General features: G+C 42.7%; 1 protein-coding gene across 2 annotated transcripts; it reads left to right on the top strand.

The window, feature by feature from the left end:
- Positions 1-5,298: 5,298 nt before the first annotated feature.
- CCNJ (cyclin J) lies at positions 5,299-12,667 on the top strand. 2 transcript variants are annotated; one of them, XM_077822110.1, is made up of 5 exons: positions 5,299-5,383; positions 7,710-7,920; positions 9,698-9,997; positions 10,118-10,244; positions 11,815-12,667. In XM_077822110.1, the coding sequence occupies exons 1-5, from the start codon at positions 5,315-5,317 to the stop codon at positions 12,224-12,226; spliced, it is 1,119 nt and encodes a 372-aa protein (XP_077678236.1). In that variant the 5' UTR covers positions 5,299-5,314; the 3' UTR covers positions 12,227-12,667. The 2 variants fall into 2 exon arrangements, with proteins under 2 accessions (XP_077678236.1, XP_077678235.1); XM_077822109.1 differs by having other exon boundaries at positions 10,085-10,244.
- Positions 12,668-14,996: the final 2,329 nt, after the last annotated feature.

Here is a 14,996-nt window from a genome sequence, read left to right as displayed (position 1 = left end):
TTCCTTTCCCACTTATTCATATTTTTTCCTTTCATATCCATTATCATCAGGACCTTGTAAATATCCATGATTAGTCCTGTACTTGATGGCCAGTATTCCCTTGACTTCAGTGGGACTACTCACATTATAAACAGTTACACATATGGGCCCCTAACCTGCAAACTTGTATGCATATTCTTAATTTAAATCAATGAAACTACTCAAGGTAGAAAAGTTATACATGTGTAAGCGTTTGTAGGATCAGGGCCTACCTTAAGACAAGAGGTAACAAGTGGGTGTAGCAGTCTGAAGGAATGGGGAGAGGAGGAGGAAGGTAACAATGACAGGAAGCCAGTAGTACACATCTATATGTTCTACGTGCACATCCAAGCAGATGGTTTTGAATCAATATTACCCCCGCAACTATAACATATAAATAATCATATAGATAAATTAGCCCTTAGATGTCCTTTCTGTCCATGTACCTAGTCTTTATCAGCTAACAGTTTCCCATATCAAAGGAGAAGTGCATTTGCCACATAAGCCATACACTGTTCTCTTTTTCTTTTTTCACTAACTGTTCAGCAACTGAATGATCCACCTGGTGTTTATGAACATCCAAAATGGACATTGTCACTTCCTCCAATGCAGGAGCATGTGGTGCTAATGATAGTAATTTCTCCCAGTACGTAAGAGTGAGAGTGTCACTTCTCTATTTGGGTCCACAGCAGCATGTTGTTAGCACTGGGGTGTTCATTTATTTCCTCTGCTTCAAGTATGCACATTTCTTGCAAGGTTGTAAAAACACTGTCAAAGAAAACGTTCCTGTTAGGATCCCGTTTACTGGACTTTTTAACAGTAGGATTAGCCTTTGGAACTCCATGGCTATTCCTTGTGATTTAAAATTATGTTTTTCTTTAGAGATAAATTCTTTCACTACCTTAAAGTGAGACTGGTGTAAATAGCTCAACCTTTAAAAAAAGTTTAAAAATATTTTTAGGAGATATTTGCCCATCCAGCAATGTGTAGAAGCTGGATAAAAAAATTATTAGAAAATTGAAAAACACTGCTTTTTCAAAGTCCTATAAATCTAAAATGTTTAATTCAACTATTCTAAAAGTTCCCTGAAATATACTTATCTGTGCAGAGATTATGCACAGGCAGAACATTTCAGGCAGTACAATGGTTTTGGGTTTTCCCGAGAAACTTAGAGGTAACATTTTAAAAAATCATGTTTATAGTAGAAAGTCTCTTAGGACCCCACTCTGAAAACACTTATGCAGGTAGATTCATTTACTGAAGTCAATGGAACTTCTTACCTGCGTAAAGTCATTCATGTATAAGGGCTTGTCTACACTACCAAGTTTTGTTGACAAAACTTATATCGACACCCAGAAGACAACAAAACAAAAAGGGAGTTCACACTTGCTCCCTCTGTCAACAGATCATGTCCACATTGGGGACCTCATTATTGACAGGGTGAGCAATGCACTGTGGGTATGTATCCCACAGTGCAGTGTTGTGGGAAGAAAGAGCTGATCGCTGAGCACCTTGGGATTCTCTCCGCGTCTCCCACAGCCCCCTCAGCTGCCGTGAGCAACATCATGAGTAGCTCTGTGAGCTGTCTGTGCTGAGGCATGGCAAAGCAGCACCGCAGTCTGCCCCACTCCCCCTGCAGCAGCAGTCCGCCTGCTGCGGTCCTCCTAGCGCAGGGCAGAACAGGAGCATTCAAATGATTTGCTCTTTGTTTGTTCCCCAAATGGAGCAGCCCACAGATACTTCCCGGAGCTCTGAAAGGGGAGGGGCACATGCCTGCAGCGCAGCAGAGATCACAACACTGAGCAGAGCAACCAGGGCAGGCATTATGGAATACTGGCGGAAGCCAGTTCTGTCGACAAAACAATCAGCAGTGTCTACACTGGCTCTTTGTCGACAATAAAGGGAGGGGAAAAGACAGAAGTCTCTCATAGTGCAAGAAACCCACAACAGACAATTATACAATAACATACCCATAAGGGAAAGTTCCTTCCTAATCCCAACTGGTTGTTTTATGCCCTGAATCCTGAGGGTCCTTTAGAATGTTTTACCCAATGTCTAAACTTTTTGTAACCCTCGAAATATAATAACTTGTGGCAATGATTTCCCCATGTGAACTATATATTCTATGAAAATGTCTTTTTATCCATTTCACTATTGCCAAACTGAACCATTCAAGTACCTAACTACTATCAAATCACAAGATTGTCTTCAAAATTGAGATTTTAAAAAATAATATATTTTTGACGTTTTTGTTTGCTTTCTTCTTGTTGAGCCATTAGGTTTTCCAGATTTTCTCAACAGCCCTGAAGACTAGAAGCTTTTTTAAGTTAAAGGAGATTCTCACCTAAACATAGGTCTGAAGGAGCTGGGCCTTATGTCAAACAACAAATATTGAGCGACTTGCAATAAAATCATGTGAGAAATGTATTGCCTTTTAATTTCATTGAGTTCTCCCTTGTTCTAGAGCTATCAGTGCTATCAACAGTAAGGGAAGTAAATAGACAGATGAAAAGAAAGTGCATTATAGCAGTCCAAGTTAGATACCAAAAAATCATGGAAGACCATGGTAATACAAGGAAAAAACCCTCCAATTATAGAAGAAAGCATTCTTGGAACTCCTCTGCTTAATGAGAATTCAGAATCAAACCAAAGTCTAAATAAGGTGACCACATTTTCCAAAGGGAAAATGGGACACCACACAAGACTGGTTCAAGCCCCCCACCTCCACCCCAATGGGGCTGGCCCAAGCCGCTCGCCTGATCCCCCTTTTTCCCCCCATGTGAGGCTGGGGTCACTGGAACCCCCTGCTCCCCCTGCAAGAGGCTGTTGCTGGAACCCCCTTGTCCTCCCTCCCGCAAGGAGCTGGCAAATCCCCTCATGCCCCCCCAATTTTTCTCTGCACCACACCCCACTTTTTTGACAAAGGTGGGCATTTGTTCCATTTGCTCTTGCCAACTGATCAAGTTGGCAAGAGCACATGGGACAACTGCCCACCTTTGCCAAAAAAGTCAGGATTGCCGGGACAGGGCTTAAAAAAAAGAGACTGTCTTGGCCACAACAGGATGTATGGTCACCCTAGGTCTAAAGAAATCCCTTGATCATGAGATACTTTAGCAAAAGGGAGGTATACCACATCCAGCCTTGTCTGGATGAGTCTCAACAACCCACTTCTCATCCAAGCCTCTTCTTTGATCAGGCACCAGGAGAGCCAAGGGGCTGCATCTCTGGGTCTGATGAAAAAGACAAGGAAAAGCGATTTCAGCATAGTCCCCTCCCCCAAAAGTGTCTCCCCATGTGCCCCAGTGACTCTTATATGAGAGCCCTCCTCGAAAATGAACAATTGCATACTATCACCTTCTGTATCTTCTTTGGTTTTTCTGATACAAAGACTTATATTTCATAATGGGTAGCATCTATCCTCACTTGCATCGTTTGCATTACCATCTACCTTTTAAAAAAACTACTCTTCCCTAAGTAAGGCAATTGTTTTTTCTATACACGCACCTATGCCCTCATCACAAGCTTAGGTCTCTCTTTATTCATGTTTTTGGCATACAAGTCATTTTGTATGATATTTCAGTCGTAAGGCTTAATGAATGTGTCTATAATGCTTGTGGCACCTTAGAGACTAACCAATTTATTTGACCATAAGCTTTGGTGAGCTACAGCTCACTTCTCACGAAAGCTTATGCTCAAAGAAATTGGTTAGTCTCTAAGGTGCCACTAGTACTCCTGTTCTTTTTGCGAATACAGACTAACACGGCTGCTACTCTGAAACCTATAATGCTTGGATCAAGTGGGGGAACCGTTAGGTTTTCAGGTGAAATGATAAAACAAATATAGGCGACAATTACACAAACACGTGTTTTAAGGCGTGGGCACTGCAGTGTTTCTGGAGCTGAACCCCCGCATTTTCCAGCCAGCTCAGAATTCCTCCAGTTCAAAGCACAAGGGCCCCAGGGAGCTTCTCCCTGAAACCTGATCCGACCTTCTCTTTTGCCCCACACTGCAGGCAGACCCGCACCACGCCCTCTGGTCGCGGATTACTCTCATGCCAAGAAAAAGCAACCACACATGCTCCCACAGTTTTCCCCCCTTCGTTGCCTTCCCCAGGCTTTGCAACTTTTTCTGGTGCTTTGTACGCTCCCGTGTGTGTTCAAACATTACTTATCTGCAGCACGGCGTGTGTGCACACACACTGACACGACCAGCCCCGAAGCGGCTGGCAACGCGAAGGCAAATCAGGCTGCTCACAGCCGAGTCTCACGGCTCCCCTCTTCCCACGCTTCCTCCCCCCAAAACCTTTCCGTCTGGGCGGCTACGGCAGCTCAAGGGGTCCAAACGCTGCTTGCATGTGGCAGGAGAGCGGAGAGCTTGTGCACCCGTGAATGCTGGGCCGTGATTGGCGCTCCGGGGCCAGACCACGATGTAAAACGAAAGTAGATTGGCAGAGGCCCAGCGGCATGTGCCTGCTGCCTGGCTTTGTATACACACTTGCCTGCTCAGCCCTTTAACAATGGGCGAGGGGCGCTGCTCGGCCCCAGGGCAGAGCTGAGCTCCGGGGACGCGCTGCGGTGAGATGCCCGGGGAGATGCCTGTGGCTCTCCTGCCGGCGGGGCTGTGAGCGGGGTAAGTGGCGGCGGCGCTGGGAGTGGTGGGGAAGTTGCCGGCGGAGGTTGCATGCCAAGCCCTTTGTTGTGTCGGGAGCCAGGGAGGCTGCTGCCGCTGCCGGGACCCCCAGCTCCTCTGCGCGCCCCGCTGCACCAGCGCCCCGCTCGGCGCCCCCTCTGCTGCCTTCCCCTCCGCCGGGTTTCCTCCGGGCAGGGTCGGGAGATGAGGCTGCCCCGGAGCGATGCACCCGCCTGGGGGAGTCTGTGCCCCTCCAGCCGGCGCTGATAGGAAAAAGGGCCAGCTCCAGTGCGAGGCTGGAGCGCAGCCCCGCCGGCATCCCGGGGTGGGGGACACCCGACGCTGCTCCTTAGCATGAGGTGCCCCTGGAGGGGTCTCTGCACTCAGCTCCCCCCGCCTCGAAACGTGCACGACTATCAGCTGTGGCCGGGGAGCGGGGCTGCCGGTGCCTCCCCGGGGGGAAGGGCCAGAGAGCCGAGCGTGCTCCGGGGGGAGAGGAGTAACTGGCTGCTTTTAATTGGGTGCAAATGAAGAGGGGCTAGGGCGAGAATTAAACCGGGCTCTGCGGCGGGACTGAGCGGGCGCCGCTTCCTCCCCTCTTGCGCAGGCTTCGGCTGCTGCCTTTCGCCGTGTGCCGCTGTGACTCTCTGCCGTCCCGCCCTGTCCCATGGAGCTGGAGGGGCAGTGGTGGAAAGGACAGCTGGCTGCCGACATCCACCAAGCGCTTCGCTACAAGGTACGGTGCCCAGGGCTCTTCGGCGACTTTGCCGCAGAGGGAGCCGGAGCCCTTCGGGCTGCGCGGGCGGGAGGCTCAGCTCTTCCCTTCCAGAGTGGCAGGAGAAGGGACGGTCTCAGACAGTCCCCAGAAGGGAGTGAGGCGGGCAGTGCCCAGGGCAAGGCGACTTACTGTTCCTTTTGTCTCAGGCCTTTATCGCTAGGCTCTTAGAGGATTTAGCCACGGGGATCCTGTGTCTGGGCATTTTAAGTCCACGTGCACTGAAATCTTAAAACTAGCTTCTCCATCTGCAAAATGGGCTAAGATCCTCCTAGGAGGGTTGGGAGGACGGATTCATTCACTGGGTTTTTGCAAGATGCGTTGGGCTCCTCAGCTGCAAGGGTTTGCGTATGTTCCCACTGTCATTAAAGTTAGATAAAGTAAATTGATACTTGAACTGCAGCACTTGTTTGAACTGCGTTTCGCCCTCTCAGTACATAAAGACATTGATTAACATGTGACAGTGGAGCTGGTTGGCTCCTTGCGGGCAATGGGGGAGGAGGAGCTAAAAGGCTATTAGAGGGGAGGCCAGTGCTAGAGGTCTTAGTAGAAAGTTCCCCACCTTGTTAAGAATGCGGACCCTAATTTTCTGGTACCCTCCCTCGAGGCAGGCTGCAAAATAAAAAATATAGTAACCTCCAGCACAATTACTATACATCAGTGCTAAATTTTGTTGGAAATCTATTTATAACAGAAAAGGAGTACTTGTGGCACCATAGAGACTAACCAATTTATTTGAGCATAAGCTTTCGTGAGCTACAGCTCACTTAGAAGCTGTAGCTCACGAAAGCTTATGCTCAAATAAATTGGTTAGTCTCTAAGGTGCCACAAGTACTCCTTTTCTTTTTGCTATTTATAACAGTCATTCTTTCCAAATCTGCTATATAAGAGGAGAATAAACATGCTAGTTTAAAGTCAGGTTAATTGAAAACTGCATGGAAAAAGACTTGACTCCAGCAGAACATATGGTAACAACTGAACTGCTGAGATATGTAATGCCTCTAAGTATATACTATCCTGATTATCTGTACTGAATCCTGAGTATTTACACAACTGACCAGGTATGCCCCTATCTGTGCCCTTTGGTCATGGTGCATTTGGCCCTTTTTGGGGAAGTATTCATAGATCCAAGTTTAAACTATGTTTAAAAAAAAAAAAGTTGAGATACTATGTAGAAGAGTGCTCTATAAGTGGGTGCAATAACAATAAGAAATGTTAGGGCAATCCTGTTTTGAAACCCCTCTTAGCTGTGAGCTGACTCATGTCAGTGTTTGCGGATATTGCTCCTTGATAATAAGGCTCACCTTATCACCAAACAGTTGTAAATAGGTTAACAATGATTTAACCTAGTAAAAATGTGGCTAAGCAGTTTTGGAGATTGCATTAACTTTCTTGATGGCCTGATCACTTCAGCAATGCGCATTACTGGGCCCATGTAGAAGAAACAACAACTAGTATAATAGATTCTAATTACAAATGAAAGTAAATAACTTCTGATAACTTTAATACTCTTTCAATTTGAAACTATTTAAAGGGGTGGTTATTTTAAAGATAATCATATGATTTTAAAACTCTAGAATTTACCTTACACTTGTGATGTGCAGGAGGTTAGACTAAATGATCATGATGGTCCTTTCTTGCCTGAAAGTCTATGGATTTGTAAACTTTCCAGTTATCTCAGCTCTACCTGGTGTCACGGAATAGGCCCCCTGCTGGGAAATGTTATTACAATAAGCATTATAATCCCAAACCATATCCAATCTGTGTTCCAGAGTGTAGCTCTTTCTGTCTGTTTATTTGTGATAGTGGAGATCAGCTGTGTTGTTTTCATTGCAGTTGCCTGGAATTCTGCTTTCCACAGTGAAGAACACCATGCTAGCAGTTAAGGCTCTTGTCCTTGAAACATTCTGCCCTTCAGAGTCTGAATTTTTTTATAGTCGGACTATGCCACAAGGGTTTTTCTTTGTCAGTCCGTCATTATGTTCAGTCAAACCTTATTTGGCTTGTTTGTTTCTAAGTTTTGGGCCAAGTTCTATTTTAAATAATTGTTCTGTAGAATCTAGATACTCCTTATATAGGTGTCATAAGATAATAAATAGTCATCCCCAGCAAGAGAACAGTTCCACTATGTGAAGATAAATAGCAAAATCGTGACCGTGCCTCCTAAAGCTGCTTTGAAAATTCCCTTATGTATTAACCCAGTCAGTTTTCATATGTATTTTTGGCAAGTGTATTTGCATAAAAATAATAGTGGTTGTACTACAGCTATATGCTGCTCTCTGTCTAGGAGCTGAAGCTTCCCTCCTACAAAGGCCAGTCTCCCCAGTTAAATCTGAGAAGATACTTTGCAGACCTGATTGCCATTGTGAGCAATCGTTTCAGACTCTGTCCCTCTGCACGACATCTTGCTGTCTATCTACTGGACCTCTTCATGGACCGCTATGATATATCCATTCAGCAGCTACATGTGGTTGCTCTTTCCTGTTTACTTTTAGCAAGTAAGTATTATGCACTAATTTAACTTAGGTTCTTGTACCAACTAAAGGATCATTCTGAGGTGATCAAGCAGATTTAGGAGGAAGATTATGTATAAAAGATCAGCACAGCTGAATTTGGTTCATTATGCGGGCCTCTCTCAAGACTTTCAACTTCTGTTGGTATTTGGTGAAGTGGGGGAAGGACACTAAAAGCTACAATCACAGATCCGTGTTTACATCACAAATATATTAAGAAGGAATTACAAGAAAACGAGCCCTCTTTTTAAAGGCAGTCACCTGCTACCTCCAAATTGCCCAGTTATACACAGAAAAAGGAGAAAAGTCTCATCTGTTGTAGATGCTGAAAAGACACCTTGAATGTCACTTTTGGATTTATATCATTTTGTGAGAACTAAAATATGAACAAAATGGTTACAATAAACGGGTACCTTCCACAACTGGGAGAACCAAGGGAATTAATTCGGTGGACTGAGTCCCACTGCTACTGAAGAGTCCTTATTTGCTAAAAGAACATAACTTCACCTTCTGTAGAAAGAGTGTAGGAAAGGAGGAAAGTGTGGTGAAACTGAGGTAGCAAAACAGTGGCAAGTTCTATAGAAATGTGGCACTTGCATCCATTATTGCTGGGCTTTTACACGTATAACTTCACTTTAGGCTAAAACATACAGGTATGACAAGACAAAGTCCAGGACAGGGTGGAGCTGCTGCTATTAATTATTATTATTATTATTATTTATTAGTATTACTGCAGCGCCTAGTTCTAGTTTGGAGTAGGATCCCATTGTGCAAGGTGCTGTACAAACACAGAACAAAAAGATGGTCCCTGTCACCTGGGACTTACAATCTAAGTATTGATAAACTTAAAAGGAGGGACAGTTGTGGAAGTCTACATAAATGACCATATGCATTTCCAGATACACATGACTGAAGCTCACTTGATTTAGACTGAAGGGCTCAATTTCTGCTTGTCAGTTACTGAATTTAAACATACCGGTAAACACTGAAATGTACATTAGAGCCTCTATACCAAGTTGATTCTTCCTACTGCACTTTGAACAGGGAAAGACTTTTCTTTTTTTAAAAGCTTAAAACTAAAGGTGGACTCTTGCACTATTATTATTGGTTTCAGAGTAACAGCTGTGTTAGTCTGTATTCGCAAAAAGAAAAGGAGTACTTGTGGCACCTTAGAGACTAACCAATTTATTTGAGCATGAGCTTTCGTGAGCTACAGCTCACTTCATCCGATGAAGTGAGCTGTAGCTCACGAAAGCTCATGCTCAAATAAAGTGGTTAGTCTCTAAGGTGCCACAAGTACTCCTTTTCTTTTTACTATTATTATTATTTATTATTATTAATGGTACTTTAGCAGTTACCGGGGTAGGTTTTAGGATAACTTAACGAACAACAAGAAGTCATTTATGAATTACAGTCAGGCTACACCATACCATCATCAGTATTCTCTCTCTGCAAATGGCTCTTGTTTGTGTGAGAGAAACTATAAAGAGACAACAGGAAGTGTGACACTGCTGTAATATCCTATAGGTTGCATAGCAACTATCTGCTGAAGCTTAACCCTTAACAGTATGTCCCTCCTCTCTTCGGCAGAACCTTCCCATCCAACTTTGCATGCAGGAGCCTATTTGACATGGGAAAACAATTGTATAGCAAGTGTTTACAATGAAAAATACCCGAATGTTAACGATAACAGCAAATGCGGTTTCGTGTGTGTTGTACTCATGTTTCTAATTATATTTTTCTTCCTCTCCCCTGCCCTAAGGTAAATTTGAAGAAAAGGAAGACAGCGTCCCTAAGCTCGAACAATTGAACAGCTTGGGTTGTATGACTAACATGAATCTGGTATTAACAAAACAGAACTTGCTACACATGGAGCTGTTGTTGCTAGAAACATTTCAGTGGAACTTATGTCTCCCAACTGCTGCTCACTTCATTGAATATTACCTTTCCATTGCTGTCCATGAGACAGATCTCCACGATGGCTGGCCAATGGTTTCCTTAGAGAAGACCAAGTTATACATGGCAAAATATGCTGATTATTTTCTGGAAGTATCTCTGCAAGGTGTGTTGCATGGTTTAGTTAATGCAACCTTATTTCTTAAATAATATTTGTGTCTGACTCATCTAAACAATTTTTGTGTCTGTCCAGATCATGCATTTTTAAATTATGCTCCTTCGTTAGTGGCTACTGCATGTGTGGCGGCTTCAAGGATTATCCTACGTCTCTCTCCAACGTGGCCAACTCGACTGCATCGTCTTACTGCATACTCCTGGGACTTCCTCGTTCCGTGTATTGAACGACTATTAATGTAAGCTAATGGTGGCTTCTCATTTGTAAAGGCTCTGTCTCTGTAACAGCATGGTATATTTAAAGGATACTTACACTAAAAAACAATATGTACAAAAACAGTACAGTTTATTTACTAGTGAGTTTGTGCAGCATCTTTGTCGAAAGTACCCAGGTACTGTACAATATTTATTAAACCAACCAGTCAGTCCCTCTCTGCTTTTCAGAAAACCTCACCTGACCTAACTCCTTCATCCTTCCTCCTCTCAGCAAATAAAATACTCAGACAAAACCATGACAGAAGAAAAATATATGCAGCATGATCACCAAACTTGGGCTGTGGCAGGCAGTCAGGTAACAAGTTCAAAAGATTGGAGTACGGGGAAGCAAGGGGGAGGACTTTCACCTGAGTGCCTTTGGGGTGCTGTAGCAGATCTCAGCTATTTCAAATGAACATGTGGAAGCAGACTCCTTAAATAACTGGCTCCCAATCTTCATCGAGCTTTAGAGAATTGAATTTAATAGGTATCCCGTGAACTGTACTGAGCACATGGGAGGTCTACTTAAGCCTCTGGAATTTAGAGCTTTCTGAGTAGAGGATGCTCCCAATGGAGCATGTTAGAAAAGTGTGGATAGTTATGGAGGGTCCCACAGCTAAGAGGGGAAAGCTTGCCTTCTCGTTATTTATAAATGGAAAAACTGCAGGCCAGTGTCATCTACATAGCAGATGTGCCAAGGGATCCAATGGGACCACAAGACTGAACCATACTGGAAAAGGGTGACGGTATATCCCCAATTAATCAATTTCATTCTCCAAGATGAATCCCTAGGCCACCAGCCTCACTTCCCTCTTGTTGACATTTGCTCCCATCCATGTCCAAACTTTGGTTAGCACATAAAGAACAGAAAAATCTGAATCCAGACTTGAAGAGAAACTCTCCTCTCCTCTCCGTGCAGGGGGCACTCTAGCCCATAACCCATCTCCCTTGATGGCCTTCGTACTGTACCCAGTAATCACGAGGTGTTACAGTATCAAATCTTGTGGCAGAACAAGGATACCAAGAATACCATTGGCGTGGGAAAGAACATACTCAATGCCTTTCTGGAAGGGCTAAGAGGAAGGGGAAGAGTGACTGCAGGGTCAATCCAGTAAGGCACCGCGAGCAAGTCAGTAATCCCTCATGATCAGTAGTATCAATGACTTGGAGAAGTTGAGATGGTTACAATACAATCAATCATTGGTGGCTAATCTGCTCCTAGCAAAAATGTCACTTTCTGATTCTCCTACACTGTAATGTTGTACTAGCAAATGGTAGTGTTCTGACCTCTTTATATCCAAGCATACTACTTTCATTAACTCTTAAATGAAAATGCTTCTCTTCACATTGTAGCCTTTTAAAAAATTCATGGCCCTAACCTTTAAAATCATTTAAACTTCCTAATGTACATCTTTAAAGAATATGAATTGCTTCTTAAATGGCCTTTTAAAAATAGTTTGGTATTTAAAGGCTGTTACAGCTTTACAGTTAGGATACTCTTAAAACTATACAAAACATTGACTAAAATGGTCTTATTTTCTCTTTGTATTCTAGTGCACATGATAATGACGTAAAAGAAGCAAACAAGCAAAAAGGACAACATGCCCAGCCTGCACAACACAGTGCGTTTCCCACCCAGAGTCCCACTCCACAGCAGGCTCATGTTCAACAACATGTATCACAGTATCTCCAGGCCCATCAAGCTCCATTACAGTATCACCAGCAAACCTCACAACAGCAAAACTGTCAGCAGATGGTGTCAACTAGTCACACATCCTCTTACCCACTGCAGTCTTGCCCCGCTGGCTTACAATCCAGCGTTCAGACTCGAGGTCAGATGCAGACTGGTGCTAGTATGTCACTAGCAGTTCCAATAGAAGTGAAGCCATGTATAAGTGTCTCGTACAACCGGAGTTACCAGATCAATGGACGGTATCCTTGTATTACTCCCTGCTTTGAGAGGTGATGAAAACAAATTTAGATACCCTAGGTTTTTTTTGTGAAACCTCAAATAAGTTTGAGGGCAACAATCTAAGTAAAAGTAGCACTCTTTCCGGAAGGAAAACAGCTGGATTGGCAACCGATTAGCTCAAGTACAGAATCTGCAAAGAATGAGCATGTAGTATGTTTTCTAAAAGGAATGTGTGCACGGCAGTCATGTGCTAATATTTTTGACACTCCAGTGCACTGTGTGCTCTTAACAGCCACCTTTGAAATACTGGTCAAGAGAAAAATGGCTGTGGACTGGCTAGAGACATATCTTTTAATGAAGGAGATATACAGTATTACTTTGAAGAGGCCATATTTATGCAATACTTCCATACAGTACTGAATAAGATTTACTTTTGGTAAACTGAAACTTAAGAATTCACTGAGCAATGGGCTTTCCCAGAAACACTGGGGCCACATAGAGAGAAACAAACTTTCATTGACTAAATCAGTAATGCAATTACTTGTCATTTTTTTGGTCATACACTTTACATTATAAGAGAATGTCCAATTTAAGGCACTTGAGTTAACTGGACTCTTTTTATTGTTTTTAAATCTTGTGCCTCACAGGACATATGTTACATTTTTTTTTCCTTTTGATTCAGATGTTTAGAATAACACTTTCTCACTAACTCAGGGAATTATCTATTCAAAATGACTCTGTGCTGCTTGTGTGTACACTTAACTGGGTGTAATCCAGGGTGGTATTTCAGGGCATCTACAGTGCAGAGTACCAAAGGGATTTATAAGTGTATAAAGTATAGGTGTAGTCCTAACTGCTCCCTGCCACCCAACACTCTTGTGATCAAATGATTACAGAGTCGTAGTAGTTTCTTTTAAGTTTAAGCTGAACTAATACTGTACCAGAACTCATGTAATAGTGGTTGTGATAATTTTATTAACACAACCAATACAAAATATCCTCTAGTTTTTCAGTCTATAAATTCTCTAGGCAGAAAAGGCACCATTAAATGATTACAAAAATTCAGTATTTCGTATGTCAGGCTTGGTGCAGGGTGGGGGGAAATAAGTTCTCAGGTAATGCCGTGGCAGCTCATTCTTCTGCTTTATAGAAGTCCCACATTGAAGAGCAACATCGGCATTCTCACTGCTGGAACAAAAGTGTATTGCTAGATCACAGGCAGGATGCTTATTACATAGCTGTCTGAGCTTTAATATCACCCACAAGTCAGATGGCCTGAGAGTAGGAAGCTTCACTCCTCCAGCCCCAGAGGATGAAGGTGGTGGTGAGGATAGTATATTTATGGAAAAGTTCCTTGTTTACAAAATCAGGCAGTTGACTCTCCCCCTGATCTGATATGGGAGGGGGAATTGATGGAGAGAGCCCTACGGGCTTAAATGTATGTTTGTTTTTTGTTTAATTTCTAATGGCAGCACTTAAAAGCATGGTTAAATGGCAGACAGGAGGCAAGACCTTCTATTAACTATATGATCAGTGGAAGTTCACGCACTCTGTATGTTGCAAAGAATATTGGGAGTGGGGAAGAAGCGGTGTTTGACATCACTATTAATATGGAAGATTAACTTGGGAGAGCGGGCCATCCTAAAATATTCAGTAGCTGAGGAAGATACTTCTGCTTGTTCTGATGGGTTTTCCTGGAGCTGAACCATAATGTTTCAAGAATCCATCCTTTATTATGGAGGAGAAGAAATCCTCTGTGTCTATAATTATTTTAACACATCATGTTTCAAATAGTCCTTATTTCATGGGGAGAGAGGTGGAGTGGAAGGTTGGGAGAATGTGTAAGGAGGAATTGAGCCTCTCTACTTCATGCTAGAGAATAAACTTCCAGGTGAGCACAATATCACCTACTTTTACCTTCTCAGAGAGCCACCTTTCCTTTCCCCTCCTTCCCTCCCCCCAAATTATTTCTTTTTTGGTGGGATGGGGCAAGCAAGTTTCCTACCTCCTAAAATGCCTGAATTGTTTTTCATTTAAATTTGGAGAGATGGGGAATAGATCCAAAAGGGAAACTGTCTTCCATCTTCAGATTTCAGTTTATTGAAATGCTATGTCCAAGTTTTCAGTGCTCTAACTACCTCGTTTATGTGAATGTACAGTTTTCTGATGGACCATGACTTGAAATAACAGCAGATGCCTGTAGCAATTTGTCTGTAAAATGCATATCTTGGCTAAATGTCATCTTTAATTGTGATGGAGCAGTATAGATTCTTTTGAAATATTAGTAAATCTATCTCAAGTATTTTACATATAAAATTACGTAAAATTAACACTGGAATTATAGGGGTGATTATTCAGTTAGTTAATACTGCAAAGTCTACATATAGTAGGGTATTTTGATTTTATTTTAAGGTATTAGGCTTAACTGTAAAAGGATCCACTACATTTTTTTTAATTTATTATTTAGTTTGTGTCTGACATTACAGTATCAATGAAAATAGAGAAAGGAGCGTGCACTGTGAACAATTTCAACGTGTTATTGAAAAAGGGCTTTACCAGTGTCCATTAAATACACTACTTCAAGTTCTTACTGAGCGAACCAGAACGTGCATTTTATGGCATAATTAAAAATTATCATAAATGCAAAACATCCACAACAATGGAATCTGGATGAGTGCTATGCACTTGGATTTTTTTAAAAATAAAACTAGTTTTGAGTAAATCTGTCTGTCTGGTTTGTTTTGTTTTATTTTATTTAAATACCTGAATGACAGATGTGTAACTTCATTCCTACCACAGTTCTTGAACTTGAAGGTTTTCTCCA

The sequence above is a fragment of the Eretmochelys imbricata genome, chromosome 7 (genome assembly GCF_965152235.1).
Source record: "Eretmochelys imbricata isolate rEreImb1 chromosome 7, rEreImb1.hap1, whole genome shotgun sequence".
Classification (NCBI taxonomy): Eukaryota; Metazoa; Chordata; order Testudines; family Cheloniidae; genus Eretmochelys; species Eretmochelys imbricata.
This window is presented reverse-complemented; position numbering and strand designations above follow the sequence as displayed.

Coding starts and splice junctions, on each gene's coding strand:
- CCNJ (XM_077822109.1), top strand. CDS start 5,315: ATGGAGCTGGAGGGGCAGTGGTGGAAAGGACAGCTGGCTGCCGACATC. Junction 5,384..7,709: donor ACCAAGCGCTTCGCTACAAG/GTACGGTGCCCA, acceptor CTCTCTGTCTAG/GAGCTGAAGCTTCCCTCCTA. Junction 9,998..10,084: donor TCTGGAAGTATCTCTGCAAG/GTGTGTTGCATG, acceptor GTGTCTGTCCAG/ATCATGCATTTTTAAATTAT.